The sequence below is a fragment of the Triticum aestivum genome, chromosome 7B, assembly GCF_018294505.1.
Source record: "Triticum aestivum cultivar Chinese Spring chromosome 7B, IWGSC CS RefSeq v2.1, whole genome shotgun sequence".
In the NCBI taxonomy this organism is placed as follows: domain Eukaryota; kingdom Viridiplantae; phylum Streptophyta; class Magnoliopsida; order Poales; family Poaceae; genus Triticum; species Triticum aestivum.
Window position 1 is genome coordinate 740,885,854 of NC_057813.1, and position 23,249 is coordinate 740,909,102.

The window sequence follows — 23,249 nt, forward strand, 5'->3', positions numbered from 1 at the left end:
GAGATGGACTGAAAGATGGTTGTGAGCAAGCTCAACTCTGAAGGGAAGGACGGAGGGAATAGTAAGTGTATATTTGTTTCTAAATATGAAAATATTACTATTAAATACTAATATACCAAAGATATAAGAATATTAAATACTAGTATACCAAAGATATACCTAAATATAAGAATATTTAATAGTAGTATACCGAAGATATTCTACAGTTAAATTCTAATAACTCTGTTCCAAAATATAAGAATATTACTATAAAATACTATTAGCTGTTTTCAAATAATTAGTAATAGAGATAATATTCTTTTGTAGTGATATATCTTTATTCCTCATTAAATATAAGAATATTACTAGTATTAAATACTAGAATCCCAAAGATATATCTAATAGTATACCAAAGATATACAACAATTAAATAATATTACATATGTTCCAAAATATAAGAATGTTACTACTACCTCCGTCTGGAAATAGTTGTCCTCAAAATGAATAAAGGAGGCTGTATCTAGATGTATTTTAGTTATAGATACATCCCTTTCTATTTGTTTTGATCACAAGTATTTTCGGATGGAGGGAGTATTAAATACTGTCACAACTATTCTTATATTTAGTAACAGAGATAATAGTATTTAATAGTAGTATATCATTTTTCCTAAATACTCCCTCCGTCCCAAAATTCTTGTCTTATATTTATCTAGATACGGATGTATCTGACACTAAAATGTAACTAGATACATCCGTATTTAGACAAATCAAAGACAAAAATTTTGGGATGGTGGGAGTATAAGAATATTACTATTAAATACTAGTATACAAATATATATTTAATAGTATACCAAAATATAAGAATATTTAATAGAAATATACCAAAGATATGCTACTATTAATTGCTGGTATTAAATAAATAAATCTGTAGATTAACACGCGGTCCCCACCTTGGCCTGTGCCTTCCGTTTCAGTTCATAAAAGGCAACACATGCTTCTCCTCCTCGCTCACATTCTTCTCATGCCGCTCTCCTCAACCAACTCCGCGCGTCTGCTCGACCGATCCACCGCGATGTCTAGCTCCGACGTCAGTGCCATGCCCGCAGCCAACCACGAGGGGCACAGCCTGGCGGGCCCCGCCCCGCCCCCTGCGCCGGTGGTTCACAAGCGCAAGCCCGGGAGACCCCAGGAGAAAAGCCCGCCCCCAGCGGCCACCAGAGAGGAGCTGGAATCCAAGGAGTCCCGGGAAGGTCCCTTGAAGGTGCTTGCGCTCCCGGCGCCAGGGGCCCGGCGTGCTTATGTTGTCTCAGATGACAAGATGGTGAGCCGCGCTCGCGCCCCCACACGGCGTGCAAGCGCGGTATCCGACGACAAGATGGTGAGCCGCGCTCGCTCCCCCCCCCTCTGCTACTAGTGATTTGAAGTTAACCGGTGCCTAATGAGCTGGAGTTATTGACAATCTTTAATCTAGTCATGTGAATTAGTGCTAGTGCTTAATGAACTACCTGATGTGTATGTGCAAGAATTACGTGCTGGGTATATGTCCTTGGACTTTCTAATCGCTGCGATCTCATCTGGCAGATGGACAGGAACGAGATAACGCCGGTGGTTCGCAGGCGCAAGCCCGGGAGACCCCAGGAGAAAAGCCCGCCCCCAGCGGCCACCAGAGAGGAGCTGGAATCCCGGGAGTCCCGGGAAGGCCCCTTGAAGGTGCTTTCACTCCCGGCGCCAGGGGCCCCGCGTACTCACGCTGTCTCCGGCGACAAGATGATGAGACGCGCTCGCGCCCCCACCCGGCATGCAAACACTGTCTCCGACGACAAGATGGTGAGCCGCGCTCGCGCCCCCACCCTGCATGCAAACCATGTCTCCGATGACAAGATGGTGAGCCGCACTCGCTTCCCCCTCTCCTACTAGTGATTTGAAGTTAACCGGTGCCTAATGATTTGAAGTTACTGACAATCTTTAATCTAGTCATGTGAATTGTACTGTAGCTTACTGAATTACCTGACGTGTATGTGCATGAACTACGTGGTGTGTATATGTCCTTGGATTTTCTAATCGCTGCGGTCTCGTCTGGCAGATGGACAAGAACGAGATGGCGCCGGTCCAGGGGGTGCCGCGCATGCGAGGGAGCATCGCGTCGTCAAGTGCGGTTGGTAAGTATACTTTATGCTGCTTTTTTTGTCAACATCGTCTCCGTGCAGGCTACACTGGCAAACAAGCTGCTTAACTCTTGTGCATGCTGGTTTTTCGTCATCACTAGTATACTGGTATTGGACTGAAGCTTGTTAGCTCTGTCCATGCTGGGTCTTTTTTTTTCATGATTAGTATTGTTATATATTAGCAGAAGCTGCACATGTTTTCTTTCCATTGACGTTGGTGCGGGCGGTGCTACGCGTCAGTCGGCCGAGGGATGGACGCCTTACTCACCTGATTTTAATCAAGTCCCACCTAGGTGTAGTTCGTTTTGTCACTAGCTGTGTATACATAGGCGAGCTCCAGCACTATGTTGCAGCGTGGAAAACATATGAACTGTAATAAGAAACATGCAATGGCTAGAAATATCTCCACATATTTTTTCAGCATGTTTTAGGTGTCAACGAAATTAGTCGGATCGCCAGCCATCGAATTGACATATGGAGCATTGGATCACACTACACGGCAGCAGAGAGAATGGAAACCGTGTTCCTCCATAGCCTCCACAATACATGTGTATCCACCACCCCTCCCACATCGTCGCAACAGACAATTACGTCGGCCCCTTGCAACACCTGGCTTTGGTACCCTAGAGATCCTTGATATCGCTTGGATATCCTGCAAGTATTATTACAGTGCGCCTACGAGGCGTCGTCCTTGCAACATTGTCTTACAGACAATGTAGTTGATGCCACCACCACCATCACCCATTTACACATGGGCCGTGGCATGTGGCACTGTTCGTGGGATAAAACACACCCCGCGAGAATATGCGGTTGCACCACTATGATCTGTGCATCTTAGGAATTGTTGTGACTGCCCCTGCAAAACTAGCGATGATACGACCATCGCCCTGCAACATCGGCCATAGTTGTAGCACATATGAGAAGACGGATGCCGCACCTAACAACACATTATGTGTTTTTTGCACCATATGAAAGCACTGCCTTGCAACATCGGCTATCAGGGTGCTGCACCGACAAACACACTCACGACCTTGAGATGTCGTATGCCTTGGCCGATGTAGCATAGTGCTCCTCTTTCAGCATATAGCGATGGCTTGTAGAATTGATGGTCGGAGAGTCGCAACATCATTGAGTGGCAGTGCTAGCCCAACTCATTGTCATAGAGAAAGGGGAATAAAGGATGGGTGTGCACGTGGTGGAAATAAAGTGAATGGATATGGTGAAGAGAGAGGAAGACTAACAGGGGCATCTGGCGCTAGAGCGATCTGACTGATTTACCCCTGAAACCAGCCTGTTGAATATAATTCAATTTTCTTTTGAGAGACCTCATATAAAAACGTCGCAACATGCGAGCATGTCTATACAAAAAATTGTAGATATACAACGCATACTCATTAGCTTCAACAAATAAGTGAAAAAACACAATGTATATAGGCCTGAACCGATGGATCATCAGCATGCATCTACCAGATCTTCCTAGGTTACGCCCAACCGTGAGTCGTTCAATTGGGTCACACATCACTACCCAATCAACCACCAACTTAGTTGTTCCTCTCGTCTCCTCTACCCACCCTTCGCAACATACACCCATGATTCTCAGCAATAGACCAACATGGAGGCGACAATGGTGTCCATGATAGGCTAGTCAAAAGCACACTGGTGATCAACCTTACAACACTAAACAGAACATTGCAACATGAGGTAACCCCAACTTTGTAGCACTGGTGCACCATTTTCAACCACCTTGTAGCAATGAAAAGTTCACTTACCAATAGCATTGTTATACCAAGTTACCGGCTTCCAGCACTGAACACACGGGCTTGCAGCACCGCGATGATCAATGGTCGGCCTTTCAACAATATTAGTTAACATTGCACACCTCGTCTCCATTTTTATGTACATACACATGAGTGAGATTGGAACATCAGTAACGTATCAACATTACCAAACATGAAGACAATAAATTTGTTTCTCCAAGCATAGACGTTACTGAATAAGCGTGCAACTGCACATCCACCACATGAGCCATAATTTTTTAGCTCTGTGACAACAGCTTATAGTTGCAAAAGAGCTGAAGATGATGGTTTAGAATGTATATGATCAAAATAGATTAAATGGAGGGGAGGATGGACTACATATGTTGAATCGGACTAGCCGCAAGGTCACAAGTGCCTTGTCTAAATAGCCAAAAAGACAAAAGGAGGCCTCCTGGATTCTCCATCCTGAAGCTAAGCATAACTCCAACTCCAGACACGCTAGGGGGCTACTAAAGGTGCAATACACTAGGGATGTCTTCTGGGTGGGAAGCCCGGTAGCAGGCTTGCCTTAGGGCCCAAGAGGCCAACTGGAGGATCGGTGCAGTAGGGCAGCTCAGGAGCCTAGATAAGGACTGTGGGAGCATCTTGGCAGGCAAGCTAAGATGGCAGTGGTATGAGATCTGATGGATTCCTTGTAAACCTAGCCCGCGCCACCTATATAAGGAGGGGCTCGGGGTTGTCATTCACATATACTCTCATAGACTATACTCTCTGTAGCATTATACTTCATCTCCACTCTAAACCCCTCGCACAAGGTGCTCCAACATGAATAAAAATCAGATACAGGATGTTGGGCATTACCTCTCACCGAGGGCCCGAACCTAGGTAAAAACCTTTGTGCAGACTACCTTGTCGTGTATCCCTACAAGTTCACCACCCTACTATGGGTACTCACAGTTTTCCATACTATCACATAGTTAAGTTCTAACACATTTTCTCTGGGGAGTTGAAGCAACTCATGGTGTAAGTAGGTGTTGCTTGAAGCACTGATTCTACTAGCACCTCCTTTCCCTCCTTTGAGATACCTTGTCCTTCCAATCCAACCACTTTGCCATTTGAGCTTTCTTTAATATGTTTAAAATTTCCTTCCTTTGACCTACCCACCACGGTTGGGAGCCCCAAATAATGCTCGCTCAATGCCTTAGGATCTGTGCAAAGATATTAACAACAACTTACTCCTCCTATTTGCCTCACTTCCCAAAGAATGTTGAAGCTTTTAGAAAATTTCCCATTTGTCCCGAGGCCCACTAGTAGTCAAATAGGATATATTTAAGGTTACAAAGTTGCCATTTGACGGTTGAAGAAATACTATACTATCATCTGCAGAAATAAGATGGGCTACATGGGGGTTAGTGCTCCCAAAAGATATACCATTGATCTCTTTATCTTTGAGCACTCATGAGAAAGGCCAAAAAACTCGCAACATAGAAAATAAGAAAATAGGGAGACCATCGGTCTCCTTGCCAGAGCCCTCTTCATAGTATAAAAAATACATAACACACTCCTTTCAATTTGATAGAAAACCTGGCCGGGGTACCACACATCATAATCATCAAGATCAACCTATCTGAGAAACCAAGTGCCCTCATCATCAGATCGAGGAAAATCCAAACCACCCTCTTATAGGCCTTCATCATGTATAGTTTAATTGCGAACATTGGATTTTTCTATTTCTTGAACGAACATACTTTGCTCCTGCGTGATCATTATGGATATGACAACCTTCAATCTCTTTGCTAGGCCTTTGAAGCAATCTGACTGAGCGTGTTCAATAAGTTGATTGATCCCATTTGAGGAAGTATCTCCATTGAGGTAATTTTGGGGATTAGGACTAGAACCATATCACTAAAGTTTGGTCAAATAACTCCATTAAAAGAATCACCTATTACTATGCGTACATCATTTTTTAGAAATAACTAGTGAAATTGGTAAACATAAGTGAGAGGTTGTCTAGCCCCTGCGCTCTTGCCAGTCAAATTTAGAATAGTGCATTCTCAATTTCTTCATCCATCACGTCCGTGTTCACCCTCTCCTCCATATCACTAGTCAGACAGGGTCGGATGTGAGCTAAGATGTTGTCAGCATCAACAGAGGCTTCTGAAGAAAACAACTAAGCATAGAAATCGGCCGAAATCTTCCCCATCTCATTGTCAATAGTACAACTCGTGCCATCTGCCCTCATGTTTTGATCGTCTTCCTTGAGAAATTCCAGTTGGGAACATTGCATACACATTATTTGTTCCTGTGGACGAACCACATGAAGCTATGCTTCAATCTCGCTGGTCTTCAGCAAGGATGTCTGGATCCCAATGCGCTACCCTTTCCATCGAAGCTGGACCTTGTGCCTAGTAATCTCACAACATACAAGACAAAATACAGAGCCACTTCAATGTTTCATATCATTGGTGACATTGTTACGCTTCCTGTAGAGCTCACTCTGGCCGAAATTGTTATCACATGCACACTATCATGCCTACATGGGCATCCACCTCTCCTCAAACTTAATGCCCTCTTCTTACTTTTGGTAATGACTAGGTTTTCTAGCGATCTATTAACGAGAAAACCATGGTCTGGTCCTCCATGACAACATGTTCAATGGGTGTATCCTACAATGAATGCACGAATTCATCATTGCATGGACCCCTGTCCACATGTACATAAACGATCTCATCCCGCTCCCTCTTATTGTCCCAAGTGTACATGTTGCTACTAAAACAAAGTTTTGAAACACTATTATTGGCTACACTCTCCCTAATGCGCTCCATTTGTGTGAAACTCCTCAAGTAATCTCCTAGTTGTTGTGATTAAAAGAATTCTTTGTTGAGGTATCATTGTAACAGATAAATGTATTATTAGGATCCAATCTCTCGGAGCCTCCCTTAGCTACACAAATTTTCATCAATCTCTCTTCCTATCCAGTAGCTTTAGGTGATAATCATTGTGACGCCTTTGGTGGTCACCATCACGTTGCCTTGTCTTATGAACAAAAGTGCCTCGTCTGCGTTGCTCTGAGGTAGATGGGTCATCTTTCCCAATGGCCTTGCACCCTTTCCCATATAGATTTTTTTATGTCTTGCTTACTTTCATGCTCCTTCCTCAGGTCCCACTTCCTTTTTAGATTTAAATCATCCCTTAGTTCACAATCATGTCACATTTCTTGCCTGCATTGGTCCTCCCTACACTTCATCTTAGGCAGTTACCCTGTACAAGACCATCTCGAGGATCCTCGCTAGAGAGAGAGTCCACAGAGGGTGTATAATCAGTGTATGACCTGCACGTAAATGGACGGGCATGCAACGCTACATGACCCCTGCGCCCATAGACGCCCTTGCTTGACCTAGTGCTCCCAAAACTAAAGTTCCTGCTTTCTTTCACCGGCCTCTACTTAGTTTTTGTCTATGAGGAGCCATGTCCAAGTGATGCCCTCAACCATTCACCCAACTGGGGTCAGGAATCATTTTGTGGTTCAAATCATCTGTCAACATGTGCTAGTCTGTCGTAGTCAATCCAAAAGAGAGGTATCTTCTCAAATTGAAAATCAAACAAGGTCCCCTCATCTTTTGCTGAAGAGTGGAGAAAGAAGCCTTAGACTAGTGAAAGAAATATGAAAAATCTATCTCTAAATCTGAGATGGTTCCCCCATAAATCCATCCTTCTTAACATCACTCTTTACCACGCCACCAAGACAATTCCCAAGAGCATTCCCAAAAGTATATGATCATTTATATAGGGGAGGATCTGTAATTATCACCCATGGCTCCGTCATACAAAACATTATCTTCGATGACCTAGTTTTTTCATCATAATCCTTCAAAACTATCACATTAAAACCAAATTGCCACATTCAATTATATAGAGCGTGCTTCTAAACTCCTTTGTTATGGAATCTAAAGAAGAAGATACTATTTCTAATGTGACTTACTTGGATTTCCTAATAGTGTCACATGTATGTTGCGTAGCCCTAGCAAACACGTTGATCTTGATTTGCTGGAGTGAGCATGCCTTTCCAACCACTGACCACCGAGTAGGCCTCGGTCGGTCTGGAATCCTGATTCTCAAGCATGAGATCTATTAGTTCCTTTTGTTGTTAACTTCAGGGCTCCTTGTTAATTTGGTTGAGAGATTAGTTGCCTCCCCTGAAGCATTTCCATCTGTCAGGGACTTTGAAGGTTCTCATCTTAATGATCCTTGGTCGCCCTGTTCACTTGAGCTGTCGATTTACGCCACGCCTTCTCTCCCATCGTCGCGCAAAGGAGTGGAAGCACCAAGACCAATCAATGTAGGAGTATAGAGTGTCATCACCTCATAGATGAATAGAAACCTAACCCTAGCACTACTTGTCGGTCGCCTATAATCGCCCTTAGCATTTCTTTTCATGTTGGGCCCGCCATAAGGTATTTATACGTTCGCTTCCATTGGTACTTTTTTTGCACTGGAGCCTTTCTGCTACATTTGCCTTTCTACGAAGGATGTCTTATCCAAATCATATAGTCTCCTCTATCTATAGGAAGCGAGGACATTAGCTCTTCTTTTTTTCAAGGCAAATACACTTGCTAGTGTTCAAGCGACATCGAAAGAAGTCTTGTCACATGTGAAGACGACGCTAAGAGTGTGACAAATATAGGTGCCAACTTGAAGAATAATGCAAATTTCAGTAAATATGAATAGCTCCTGGGGGAACGAGTGCATAAAGGAATCAGCCACCATAAATGGATCATCCAAAGAAACAAAGTCACAAAGAGAGAGACAAGACATTAGCTTCTTTATGGGGAACACATATATTTAAATGTTGCCTTGCTCTCTGATTATTAACAAGAAATAATTTTTACTAATATATTATGTGTAAATCTTGATAGATATGGAATGTATTTTGGTCAGTATGTTTTAAGGAATCATATTAGTTTTTGGTATGTAGAAATTAAAAGAAGTTCATGTGCCTTCAAGGCATGTCAAGGTGTGTTGTTCCACCTCAAAATTGGTTCATACTAAATGGTTATTCTCCCTACATATAGCCCCAATTCTCATGCTCTCTCTATCTCTCTCTCTCTATTTTATATTCCAGACTACTCCATAAAGCCTAACTAGTGAAGGTCCAGAAACACCCAGCAGTGACGGGTTCAACTCCCATTAGTAGTCTATACTTAGTGGAGGAGAAACAAGCCACTTACAGGCACGAGCCCGCCAATGGTGAATAAATCAGAAAAGAAAATCAGGCCATGGCCAGTCCAAATCCAGCACCTGCCAACAATGTGTAGTCTCCACTACGCGAACCTACTTTTCCTCAGTGCGTGACATCATGTGATGTTTGGAGAATCCATAGAGTTGGGGATCCGAATATAAAAAACAACAATGGGGAGTGTCTTGAAGAATAGGTGCCAAGAAGCCGGACGGAGAAGGCCTCCACCATGCTGCACCATTGGCCGATACTGACCCGTATGGTGCAAGGACAAAGGCAGAACTGAACACCGTCATCATCTAGGTTGCAAAGGAAGTTGGACCACTGTGTTGCTTCTCTCGGACAAACTCAATGATTTCATGCAGTTGGCACCCGTGCCACATTCCATAGAGATAACAACATTGAGGAGGAGGAGGGACAACGCAAGGTTTCTTCCTCATAGGAATTAGTTTCGAGGAAGTGGGGGGACGATATGGCATGATGAGCAGTTAACAAGGGAAGTTTGCATGACTGTGGAGGACAAAGCATTAAGACAAGTGTGCTAGTAGCTAGATAAGGGATGAATGATAGTAGGAAGGAATAATGAGCTTACTGGGTGAGGCTACTATTTTTTAAGTTGCGACCTACTGATCATAACAACAATTGATCGTAACAACGTACCATTGATGATTTAGGGTATTGATTTAGTAACTGTCAGGATGTGACTACAGCTTGTAAGTGGTGGGTTGTATATTACTAACAAGTAGCATGTTTAGCCTCAATATTGTCCTCTGTCACTCGTAACAACGTGCCATTGACGGACCACATATTGGGCCCGTCACTACTACCTTTTTCAAACAAAAATATAATTTTAGTTATAGTCAGATTCACAACAATCCCACCGGCCATTAGTGTTAAGTAGCATTGCTGACCGGTTTTTTGAACCACCACTTTTGATCGATAACTAGGCGAGAACTCTAGTGTAGTGCACATTTGTTTGATTGAGAATTTTTAGTGTTTTTATGTGCACAAAGACATATCGTTCAACCCTAACATGTTCTCTTTAGGTGGGGTCGAGAGTGAAGGACTGGGGAGCTTGGAAGCAGGGGAAATGGCACCTCGAGGGGTTCAGGTCTCCATGATCAATAACCACAATTTTGATCTGATGAGCTGCCGACTGAGCATGAGTAGCTCAAGAAGGAGTAGTCACCCGTGGAGCAAGAGTAGCCGCCTATGGCACAACATGAGCTTTAATATTCACAATGGTTGGAGGCTACTCAAATCCCGCTTGTGTGAGCAAAAATAACTCTTGGCCCAAAGTATAGCCCTGTCAGAAATTATCGAAACAATATCCTTATCCCAAGGACGATTGTAAAGCTTATGTGGAACTTTTCAATTTCTTGCTTCCTATTTTTTGGTGATTGACTGACGCTATTGCTAAACTTGAGGGAAGGACTTGGTATACTGCCTCATGATCAACGTGTCACCTGGAATGGCTTTTCTATTCATTTCCCATGATGGTTTTGATATGTAGATTGTTTGAACAAGCATTTATTCATTCGGTAAAGCTTTGTGAAACATCAACGGTGGAGCTAGGTCTCTCGTCATGTGAAATGACAGTAGGTCAAGAAGTGTGTTGGATCATGAGATAACATATTTTCTAAGTTGTTAATCATGTGTGTTAACACCATGGGTAGTATGAGAGAAGGTCAACATGCATGTTTGGGTCTAAAATGACCTCATGACCAAAAAGGGAGAGAAACATGGCTAATAGGAATACGAACAATATGGAAGTTACTTGTTGCATGGATGTTAACTGTGGTTATGAAACCACACAAGATGTCAGAGGACCCGCATCCTTACATATCAAGGTTGACTTCACATGCCAACTAGATTTCGACTAAATTATTGTATATGTATGTATGTTATATCTTGACATCTTAACAAACAAAAAACACCAAAAAATACACTATTTACTTCTCTTTGATGCATATTCTAGTTGGAGGGTAATCATAACCTTATGTGGATATTTTTCCATAATAGAATATATAATGGTCTAGTGAGGCAAGGTGTAAATGGAGAGGACAATAGTCGAACATGAAAACATCCAACATTGTGTTATAGTTGCATCAAGTTGTCTAGTGACTCAATATGGAAATGGAGGAGGCTCATAGGGCAACACGAGAACACCCAACATGTTGCTCTACTTACTTCCTATTGGTACGAAGAGACCGAGAGTAGTGAAAGGTTAATCATAACACATGGACAAGATATCTCATACAAGATGAAAATGGAGTGAGTCTTGTATGAAAATGCTAACAAAGTATGAGTGTGCATAGCATGCCATCCCCTCCCTTTCTTGTTCGAGTTTCCTTCACCAACCCCATAGTACCCTGATCAACACTATTATTTGGATATGCTTCTCATCCGAGAAAGAATCGTTATTGAGAGACATTTATATCATTGTCTAGATAGACTTGTTCAAGGGCCAATAATGGAGGTTTCTTATCTATTATAGCCACATTCCGGAGAAGAATAAAAAAAGTAGACACAACCTGATAATTTATTGAGATTTGAATTGAGGATCCACATACATCAACTATCCTACATGTGAATCAAATCCACATCCTACATGGGCATTGGGCTTTAGTTAGACTACCACTTTATGGACAAGCCATGTGCTCCATGTAGTCTATGTTGCAAAGGCGGGAGGACAAGGAGTAAATAGTTTTCGATGGCTGGACATTGAAGTTATTTGTCAAGAAATTTGTTTCCTGACATGGTTTGTTTATTTCATTATTTAGTATTTGATATCGGTTCAGTGCTCTAGTATGTAACATTCTTCTCACATTTTGGGTCTAGCTCTTGGTGTTCATGAGTTCATTGCTTATGTTAACTATTATTGTTGTGCCCACTTGTTCGACAAGAGACTATAAAGTTAACTAAGATACTGTCATATTTATATTAATATAGTTGGCATTGAGGTAATCATAAATCTTGAATACTACTCATATTTGTCAAATAGGAGGTCAAGCTGGATCTGTCTGGCGCATCATCTATGGTCACATGGTGTATTGTCTATTCTAAACCCAATGAGTATTGCAGAATGACATGTTCCTGCGAGGAGGAATGAGTCACTCTTTTGTGTCAAGGGGTGATGCCATGCCTCATAATTGACAATAAAAAATTAACCACCTACATGAAAAGTCTAACCCAAGACAGGGAATATGCGCCATTGCAATTTTACCGCACAAAGTCATCGGTATTTTGCAATTGAATGTTCCCCATGTTGTGAATGAGAACACAAAACACAAAACACCCCACAAAACACTATTCACTTCTCTTCGATGCATATTCTAGTGGAAGGGTAGTCATAACCATATGGGAATATTTTACCACAATAGAATCTATAATGGTCTAGTGAGGCAAGGTTTAAATGGAGAGGATAATAGGCGAACATGGAAACAACCAACATTGTGTTTTACTTGCATCTAGTTGTATAGTGAGATAATATTGAAACGGAGGAGGCTTATAGGGCAACATGAGAACACCCAATATGTTGCTCTACTTACTTCCTATTGTTACCAAGGGACTGAGGCTCGAGCATGGTTAATCATAACACATGGAGAAGATGTCTCATACTAGTTGATAATAGAGTGAATCTTGTATGAAAATGCTAACAAAGTATGAGTGTGCATAACATGCCATCTCCTCCCTTTCTTGTTGTATTTTCCTTCACCAACCCCCATAGTACCCTGATCAGCACTATTAATTTGATATGCTTCACATCTGAGTTAGAATTGTGATTGGGAATAGTTGTATCATTATCTAAGTAGACTTCTTCAAGGGGAAATAATGGATGTGTCTTATCTATTATAGCCACATTCCGGATAGGAATGAAAAAGTAGACATAACAAGATAATTTGTTGAGATTTGAATCGAAAATTCAACATACATCAACTATTCTACATGTAAATCAAATCCTCATCCTACATCGGCATTCGGCTTTATGGACAAGCCGTGTGGTCCATGTGGTCTACGTCACAAATGCCAGAGGACAAGGAGAAAATAGTTGTCGATGATTGATCATTGAAGTTATTTGTCAAGAAATTTTTCCCCGACATGGTTCATTTAATTCATTATTTAGTATTTGATATCGGTTCTATGCTCTAATGTGTAACCTTCTTCTCATGATTTGGGTCTAGCTATCAGTGGTCATGAGTTCATTACTTATGTTAACTACTATTGTTGTGTCCACTTGTTCGCCAAGAGACTATAAAGTTAACTTATATCCTCCCATATTTATATTAATATAGTTTGTGGTTAGGTAATCCTTGACCTTGAATATTACTCACATTTGTCAAATAGGAGGCCAAGCTGGAACTGTCTAGTGCATCATCTGTGGTCACATATGGTGTATTGCCTATTCTAAACCCAATGAGTATTACATTATGGCATGTGCCTGCGAGGAGGAACTGAGTTACTCTTTTATGTCTAGGGGAGACGGCATGCCTAATGATTCTCAATGAAATATTATAGCCTACATCAAAAGTCTAACCCAAGAAAGTGAATATGTGCCATTGTAATTTTACAACACTAAGGGCGTGTTCTGATCTTGTCCCGCTCCATGCTTCACAAATTCCTGGAGCAGATACGAGCCGAACGAAATAGCAGCGAGAAGCTAACTCCAGGAAGCTAGAATCGACCGCAGCGCAAAATCATGAAGCAGACTCGGCCCAGCTCCACCAATCCGAAAAGCTGAAGTTGGCCGATATTACAAGTAAACTGCCACAGCCAAGTCATACGAGTCGAACCGGTACGCTCGATCTGTTTGATCGCTCCTCGTTCCGTCGCTCGTGCTCCCTCGTTGCTCCTCTACAAGGCCGATTTGGGTTGCCTCCAGTCAGCCCAACTAGCTCGAACAGGCCACAACCCTTCTAGCTAGGTTGCAGTGCCGCGAGAAGCTGCAAACCGAGCCAAACAGATTTTTCATCGCTGCTTGGAGTGAGAAGCTACTCTGAAAAGATGAATTTCTGAAGTTTTGGGAAGCTAGAGGAGATCAGAAAAGGCCCTAAGTCATCGGTATTTCATAATTGAATGTTCTCCATGTCATGACTTCTGATGGTGTAAATCCAAATAATTGCCATTGTGAAATTAAATTCCTTTCCTGAGTCAGAACCCACATCCGTAAAGATGTGCCACTACAATCCACCTCATGGCTATCTTGGAGTCCTTAATATAATCAAGTGTGCCCAATATGGTGACTTAATATGTACTTATTGACCCTACGAAGCTAATCGCCTCCATCAAGACCCCTTCCTGGTTCTCCTATAACTAGATTCCTCGAAACCACGAGAATCCTTACAATGGGATTACAACTTAGCACCTTTCGTTTTCACATAGTAAGAAGAGTTGCTCCTTGGATAGCACGGTACGATCAAAGGTGTAACCTGTGTTTCGGAGCGAGTTATTGTCTCGAAACTTTGTTCTCAACTATTCCGATTCCAGCAAACGGAGGCCATTGGGTCAAAGCTGTAGCGCACGCCCTGTAGTTTTGAAGTGGGGCGAGACAACTTAGCTAGGAACCTATTTTCATTCTGACCAGCTCCCTGAAAACAATGTTCGACTTCATGTGTAGTCGGTGTAGATGTGTCATTGCAATTCCACCACTAGGATATCACCAAGTCCTATGTATTACATGTCAACATATGCCACCATATGGTTACTTGACAAATTAAATGGATTTCACCAAGATTTCATGTTACAATTATAGTGAAGATAGTGACTCACATGTCAGCCTCCCTGACGGGAAGCAAAATCACTCTGACTTTGGCAACCTAATTCTTGGCGGGTTCAAGCAGACATGTCGGATTTGTATTTTATGTATTTCAACATATATAATTCATATAAATAAATCAATTCATAATAGGAGTCTTGGAGACACCGATGTCAATAATGTGAAATTATGGGAAATCTTATTATGTGCATCAACATAAGCCAGAACTCGTGGCTTAAGAGATATGTTTACAATCTTCCAATGGTTATTCCCCCTACTAAATTCATGATGTTAACTAGTTCCCATAAGTTGAGAAAGAAGTTTAGTCATGGGATCAATGTCCAGTGCATCATATTTCCAGTTCCCAAAAAAATTTATTATGGAAGTTGAGAAAGAAGTTTGGGCAACATATTTCCAGACAACTGTCATGTCTAGGATCTTCTCAAGCCTAGGTAAGCTTAGTCACGGGATCAATGCAGGCTATTAGTACATTGACCCGGTTCTTAATTCAAGTCCTCCTTGCTTGATACAATATTGAATGGAAAGTACATAATCAATTTATTTAAGTGGGTGAACAATGTTGGCTAGTATATTTCAACACTCACCTCACATGCATCTTTTAGAGGCATATAATGCATCGTGATGGAAACATTTTTTCTATAGACTAAATTCCAATGGAAAATTTTAATTAATTTAATTAGTAGCAATCTCGTATGGTAAGGATATATGGAAAATGAAAATGAGGGCTCAAATGCTACTTGTTGGCACACAAAAGTCATGTTGTCTTTTTCCTCCCATGTTGATCCTCCGTGGTTCGACATTGGGCATTACAAAGAGAACAAGTTATCTTTACACACCTCTAGAGCTACCAGACCCTGGATGCTCCACCATGAATGTCCATATGGTGCAATGAGTGATAGCGAGCTATATTAGAACATATAGTTTACACCGTTAAAGTAATTAAATGGGCTATTTTGGCTACTATGAAAAATAGTATTTTAAGAGAAAACTATGTAAGAGTTTGTGATCTTTGTATGTAAAAGCATTATTTGCCTTTGCTTGGTGTTCACGCAGTTTGATTTATGGCAAAAATGTAAAATCATGGGACAATAATTGTTGATATTCTTTGCGGGGAAAGCGAGATCTTTCCACTTTTCAGATCACACAAAGTATTGTTTTTCTTATAGGGGTGATATACAGTGTTCTAAATCTGCACTTGTGATTCGTTGTCCATTTAAATTTAAATGGTTTCTTCCACAGATTATGTTGGTTTGTTGTTGTATTTATCTCAGCTCTAAAGTATACTGATGTTAGCTAAGTCCAATCAAAGGCCCAAGTTACATAAGCCCAGACTACGTGAAATACACATCATGCAGTACACATGTTCATCTTAGTGTTATGTTATACTTGGCTCCGAGATAACAAATGATATCAATTATTACTATCTTTTGCAGCTTGTTTCTGCCTGTTCATCGTAGAATTATCTTATGTGGTCTCCCAAGGTTCATGCAACTTGGATTTTCATACTTTGGTAGTATTAGTGTTCACTAGGACTAGGTGCCACTCTGTAGAAGCTAAGGATACAGATGGAGAAAGTAGTCATGGTTTTTTTTTCAAAAAGTTTGTTCATATCTATAAGAGGTTTATGATTTTTCAGTGTATACTGTTGTGAAACCTAGAGTGTTTTATCTCATTTGACATTGAACTACGCTTTGAAGGAAAAACCTTCATTTGACATCGAACTATGCATGCAGGGCAAACACCCCGTGCTTCGGTGCCACCGCGCCGCGAACCCTGGGAGCTTGAACCTGGATGGGTGTGAACTTAAGATTGATGTCAATGTTAGGGGTCAGTCATGGATAGAGAATAAAGGGGACTTTGCGAAACTGTTATTAATAATATGGATGAAACATTGCCTTGTGGAGAGAATAAGATATTTCGAGAGATATTTATAAATGGATGCATACTTGCAATAGCAGTACAAAATATGATGCTAACATTTTATTTTCATAGTTGTTCCCATTAAACTTCTGGTGGTGGCTCCATTATTCACAGTCTCGCACATGAAATGTTATTTCGTTCGGGTAAATGTTGCGTGTCGTTGCTCCTGTAGTTTTGCGGTTTGCATGTCCTTGAAACTTGTGAATTGGATTTTACGAAGTTGCAATGCAAATTTGGGATGCAGGGAAGATAATAAACAATGCTTTCTAAGAGCATTGGACATTGGATGCGACTCAGAAAGAACGCATGCAAACGCAAGATGCAAGACGTAGTAGGCACATGTCCAGGTTTATTAAGAGCACCTACACCGGACGCCTCATATCTGTCACAGACGCAAAATTGCCGGTCAGCACTAGGACGCAAAATTGCCACCCAACAGGATCTGTCAAACCCGGCCCAAACGTCTAGACATGACCGCACTTCCTATATCCAGCCCATATCTCGGACGGATATGTGGAAGCCCAGAGACGCCCGGACACACCCGCCATGTAGGATCCGGCCGAGTGCGGCCCACCCGACCCCACATAAATTGGACCCTATCCGCACTCCGAGCGAAACCCAAGCGGCATTCAACTCCACTCTACTCCTTGCCAGGCCACTCCCGTCCACCCACAAGCCCCATTTGCAAATCTCCCACCATTTCGAGCCGTTGAACCGGAGATCGTCCCACGCGGCCCCAAGGAGGAGATGGTCGACTGCCTTGCGCTTCTCCACTACCGGAGGAGTCCGCCCAGCAGCGGTCGAAATCCATCTGGTGGGAATCCATTGCGTCTGCCAGAATGGAGCATGGATCCCGCCCGAGGGCAGTCTACGCTGCCTTAGCAGAGGCAGTGCACTCCGTCTGGCGTCCGAACGCCGTGGAGGATACACAACCACTTTGTTGGCGCACTGAGAAAGATAAGCACACCCACTTAATGTCTGATATTAATATGGTGTGTGGCGCATCCACCGTGTTAGGCAATGGGCACGGGAACCCGCGGCAGCCCTCGTGCCAGACGCCAGCGGGGCAGACTCGCACTCTTCGGTGCCTCGTATCGTGCCCGGCAGCCCTTGGCGCCGAAATCATGTCGCGTTGGATGCGGCCGGCTCCACCATCATGGATCAATCATCGACCTCACATCCACCGACGACAGGAGAGCACGGGCTCCGACGAGAAAGAGTAGGCCATGGGAGATGGCGCCGAATCGAGTTTCTTTTGCCGGGTCGTGTCCCATGTCCTACTCTACCTCACCAGAGACCGACCCTCCACTTCGACAGGCTCAGACAGCCATCGGACATGGACAGGTTAGGAACAACAAGGACAGTCGCTGGCACAAATTTAGACTACAGCCATCGACGCAAGGTGAGCGCGGCATGAGTTAATCGCTGAAGAGGTTGGGCCGTTGTCGCCGGTTTGTCGTACAGTTGCCGACGTAGTCGTCCATGACCACCAGATCGACGCCGCTGTCACTGCAAGTCTAGGCGTCTCTGTAGTGGCTGAAGTCATTTTAGTGTATTTTCTTTGTATTGTGATGATTGCATACTGTGTTGCGTATTGTGGCGTATTTTCTTTGTATTGTGATGATTGTATACAGTACAATGTATTGTGGCATATTTTTTGTGGTCTATTTTTAAAAAGAAAACTATAAATAGCTAAAAGTGGTGTGCAGAATAAATTTATACCCGCCACTACAAAACAAATGCCAGTACTGACACATATTTTTGCCCACCATCAATAGTAATGACCGCCACTGCTACAAGATCGAGGTCGATGGCGGGCTGTTTGTAACGCCCGCCACTGTTATAGTCATTGGCAGGTGGAGCGCCCGCCACTAATGCCATGTTGCCAGTGGCAGGCGCCTCTGAGAGCCTTACCCGTCATTACTAGGCTTTTGATGCCGCCACTGCTACGCACTCCTGCAATAGTGTGCAATTGCATATCTAGTAGAACATATACAACTATCCTCCCAACAAACAGTTTCGTTCTACCATGAAGTTATAGTCGGGGTGAAGACATTCATTTATAATTGGAAGTGACGTTGCAGTTGCATATCAAGTAGGAGATATTTAACTGCCCTAATGACAAAACACTTTTGTTCCCTGAGTTACAGTCGCATTGGAGACATGCATTAGCGAAATGACACCACCTGTAGTTGCGTGTTTGGAGTTAGACATGCAACTAGCTCCACAATAATAATCTGAATTTTAAGTTTTAATGAATTTTAAATTAAAGAAAAAAGAAAAGATGCGAATATAAAAACAGAAATAGAGAAAACAAACAATAGGAAAAATCCTAAAAAAGGCAAAAACAAAGAAAGGAAAAACTTGTTTGAAGTTTCTAGAAGCTTCATAAAACCAGTAGAAAGAGTCCTACATGGGGCGGCCCACTCACACATGTAAAAAGAGGCGGGCGAGGTGTATGTCGACTAGCTCAGAGTTGGGGAATCCTATTCCGCGCATAGGTCGCTACGTAGCGACCTAGCGCGTACCCCTCGGGTTTGTGGTCCTGTTCGGGTCGGTCCATTCCAGGTTCTTCCCCATACCGGTTTTTAGGAAAGTTCTAGAGCTTTTTTTCTATTTTCTTTGTTTTCTTCTAGTTTTTTATTTCTTTTATATTTTATATATCACTTCTTATTTTCTTTTACTTTAAATTTTCTTTTTTGGTGTTGCAAACATATTTTCAAATTCGTAAACGTTTATTGAATTCAAGAACAGTTTTTGAGTTGACAAACATATATCTGAAATAATGAACATTTTCTAATTCAACAGTACATTTTAAAATCACAAAATAACAAAAAAATAACTTTTGAGGACATTTTTAAAAAATTCTGAACATGTTTGTCAATCGGCCGACATTTTTTGAATCGATGAACATTTCTATGAATTGGCATGATTTTTTTGAATTGGTAAACATTTTTTGAATCGATGACCATTTTTTGAATCAATGAATATTTTTTACATGAATGAACATTTTTGGAAATTCACAATATTTTTTTTAAACATTTTAAAAACTTGTTGAACATTGCTTGTATCTCAACTTCCGTCCTGATTAATTAAATAAAGTGGTGATACCCATCAAAAGAAAATAGCTACGGTTGGCACAAAATTCGCGATCAACGAAGGAATAGACTGTTGAGGAACGTTGCAGAAAATTAAAATTTTTCCTACGGTTTCACCAAGATCCATCTATGAGTTCATCTAAGCAACGAGTCAAGGGGAAGAGTTTGCATCTACATACCACTTGTAGATCACGAGCGGAAGCTTGTCAAGGGGATGGTGATGATGGAGTCATACTCGAACGTGATTCGGATCACCGATGTCCAAGTGCTGAACGGACAGCACCCCCGCGTTCAACACACGTACGGGACGGGAGACGTCTCCTCCGTCTTGATCCAGCAAGGAGGAAGGAGAGGTTGAGGAAGGCAGCTCCAACGGCAGCACGACGGCGTGGTGTAGTTGGTGCAGCAGTACTTCGACCGAGCTTCGCCAAGCACGTACGGAGGAGGAGAGGTGTTGGGGAGGGGAGGGGCTGCGCCTTGAGTTGTGGTGTATTGCAGCCCTCCCCTCACCCCTCTATATATAGGGGAAGGGGCAAGGGGGGCCGGCCCTCTAGGGAAAACCCTAGGGGGGGGGGGCGGCGGCCAAGGGGTGGGGGGCTTGCCCCCCAAGCAAGGGGGGTGCGCCCCCTTTAGGGTTTCCCCCCCAACCCTAGGCGCATGGGCCCAAAGGGGGGGGGCGCGCCAAGCCCACCAGGGGCTGGCTGCTATCCCAATGCAGCCCAAGTGGCCACCCGGGAGGGGTGGTCCCTCCCGGTGGACCCCCGGAACCTTTCCGGTGGTCCCGGTACAATACCGGTATGACCCCGAAACTTTCCGGTACCCGTTTAACAACTTCCCATATATAAAACTTTACCTCCGGACCATTCCGGAACTCCTCATGACGTCCGGGATCTCATCCGGGACTCCGAACAACATTCGGTAATCACATACTTGTCTTCCTGATAACCCTAGCGTCACCGAACCTTAAGTGTGTAGACCCTACGGGTTCGGGAGACATGCAGACATGACCGAGACTCTCCGGTCAATAACCAACAGCGGGATCTGGATACCCATGCTGGCTCCCACATGCTCCTCGATGAAGTCATCGGATGAACCACGATGTCAAGGATTCGATCAAACCCCGTATACAATTCCCTTTGTCAATCGGTACGTTACTTGCCCGAGACTCGATCGTCGGTATCCCAATACCTTGTTTAGTCTCGTTACTGGCAAGTCACTTTACTCGTACCGTAATGCATGATCCCGTGGCCAACACCTTGGTCACCTTGAGCTCATTATGATGATGCATTACCGAGTGGGCCCAGAGATACCTCTCCGTCATACGGAGTGACAACTCCCAGTCTCGATCCGTGTCAACCCAATAGACACTTTCGGAGATACCTGTAGTGCACCTTTATAGTCACCCAGTTACGTTGTGATGTTTGATACACCCAAAGCATTCCTACGGTATCCAGGAGTTACACGATCTCATGGTCGAAGGAAGAGATACTTGACATTGGAAAAGCTCTAGCAAACGAACTAACCGACCTTTGTGCTATGCTTAGGATTGGGTCTTGTCCATCACATCATTCTCCTAATGATGGGATCCCGTTATCAACGACATCCAATGTCCATAGCCAGGAAACCATGACTATCTGTTGATCACAACGAGCTAGTTAACTAGAGGCTTACTAGGGACATATTGTGGTCTATGTATTCACACGTGTATTACGATTTCCGGATAATACAGTTATAGCATGAATAAAAGACTATTATCATGAACAAAGAAATATAATAATAACACTTTTATTATTGCCTCTAGGGCATATTTCCAACAGTCTCCCACTTGCACTAGAGTCACTAATCTAGTTACATTGTGATGAATTGAACACCCATAGAGTTCTGGTGTTGATCATGTTTTGCTCGCGAGAGAGGTTTAGTCAACGGATCTGCGACATTCAGATCTGTATGTACTTTGCAAATTTCTATGTCTCCATCTTGAACATTTTCACGGATGGAGTTGAAACGACGCTTGATGTGCCTGGTCTTCTTGTGAAACCTGGGCTCCTTGGCAAGGGCAATAGCTCCAGTGTTGTCACAGAAAAGTTTGATTGGCCCCGACGCATTGGGTATGACTCCTAGGTCGGTGATGAACTCCTTCACCCAAATAGCTTCATGCGCTGCCTCCGAGGCTGCCATGTACTCCGCTTCACATGTAGATCCCGCCACGACGCTCTGCTTGCAGCTGCACCAGCTTACTGCTCCACCATTCAACATATACACGTATCCGGTTTGTGACTTAGAGTCATCCAGATCTGTGTTGAAGCTAGCGTCGACGTAACCCTTTACGACGAGTTCTTCGTCACCTCCATAAATGAGAAACATGTCCTTTGTCCTTTTCAGGTACTTCAGGATATTCTTGACCGCTGTCCAGTGTTCCTTGCCGGGATTACTCTGGTATCTTGCTACCAAACTTACGGCAAGGTTTACATCAGGTCTGGTACACAGCATGGCATACATAATAGATCCTATGGCTGAAGCATAGGGGATGACACTCATCTCTTCTTTATCTTTTGCCGTGGTCGGTGACTGAGCTGAGCTCAATCTCACACCTTGTAACATAGGCAAGAACCCTTTCTTGGACTCATCCATTTTGAACTTTTTCAAAATCTTATCAAGGTATGTGCTTTGTGAAAGACCTATGAGGCGTCTCGATCTATCTCTATAGATCTTGATGCCTAATATATAAGCAGCTTCTCCAAGGTCCTTCATTGAAAAACATTTGTTCAAGTAGGCCTTAATGCTGTCCAGAAATTCTATATTATTACCCATCAAGAGTATGTCATCCACATATAATATGAGAAATGCTACAGAGCTCCCACTCACTTTCTTGTAAACGCAGGCTTCTCCATAAGTCTGCATAAACCCAAACGCTTTGATCATCTCATCAAAGCGAATATTCCAACTCCGAGATGCTTGCACCAGCCCATAAATGGATCGCTGGAGCTTGCATACTTTGTTAGCGTTCTTAGGATCGACAAAACCTTCCGGCTGCATCATATACAACTCTTCCTTAAGATGCCCGTTAAGGAATGCCGTTTTGACGTCCATCTGCCATATCTCATAATCATAGTATGCGGCAATTGCTAACATGATTCGGACGGACTTAAGCTTCGCTACGGGAGAGAATGTCTCGTCGTAGTCAATCCCTTGAACTTGTCGATAACCCTTAGCGACAAGTCGAGCTTTATAGATGGTGACATTACCATCCGCGTCCGTCTTCTTCTTAAAGATCCATTTGTTTTCTATCGCTCGCCGATCATCGGGCAAGTCAGTCAA

The 23,249-nt window shown here is 42.9% G+C and overlaps 1 protein-coding gene across 1 annotated transcript; it reads left to right on the forward strand.

The window, feature by feature from the left end:
• Window positions 1-1,016: 1,016 nt before the first annotated feature.
• Window positions 1,017-10,590, forward strand: LOC123155937 (uncharacterized). Its single transcript, XM_044574087.1, has 4 exons — window positions 1,017-1,357; window positions 1,561-1,863; window positions 2,063-2,138; window positions 10,184-10,590. Exons 1-4 carry the CDS (start codon window positions 1,052-1,054, stop codon window positions 10,420-10,422), a joined length of 924 nt encoding a protein of 307 aa, XP_044430022.1. The 5' UTR covers window positions 1,017-1,051; the 3' UTR covers window positions 10,423-10,590.
• Window positions 10,591-23,249: the final 12,659 nt, after the last annotated feature.

Coding starts and splice junctions, on each gene's coding strand:
- LOC123155937 (XM_044574087.1), top strand. CDS start 1,052: ATGTCTAGCTCCGACGTCAGTGCCATGCCCGCAGCCAACCACGAGGGG. Junction 1,358..1,560: donor CGGTATCCGACGACAAGATG/GTGAGCCGCGCT, acceptor CTCATCTGGCAG/ATGGACAGGAACGAGATAAC. Junction 1,864..2,062: donor ATGTCTCCGATGACAAGATG/GTGAGCCGCACT, acceptor CTCGTCTGGCAG/ATGGACAAGAACGAGATGGC.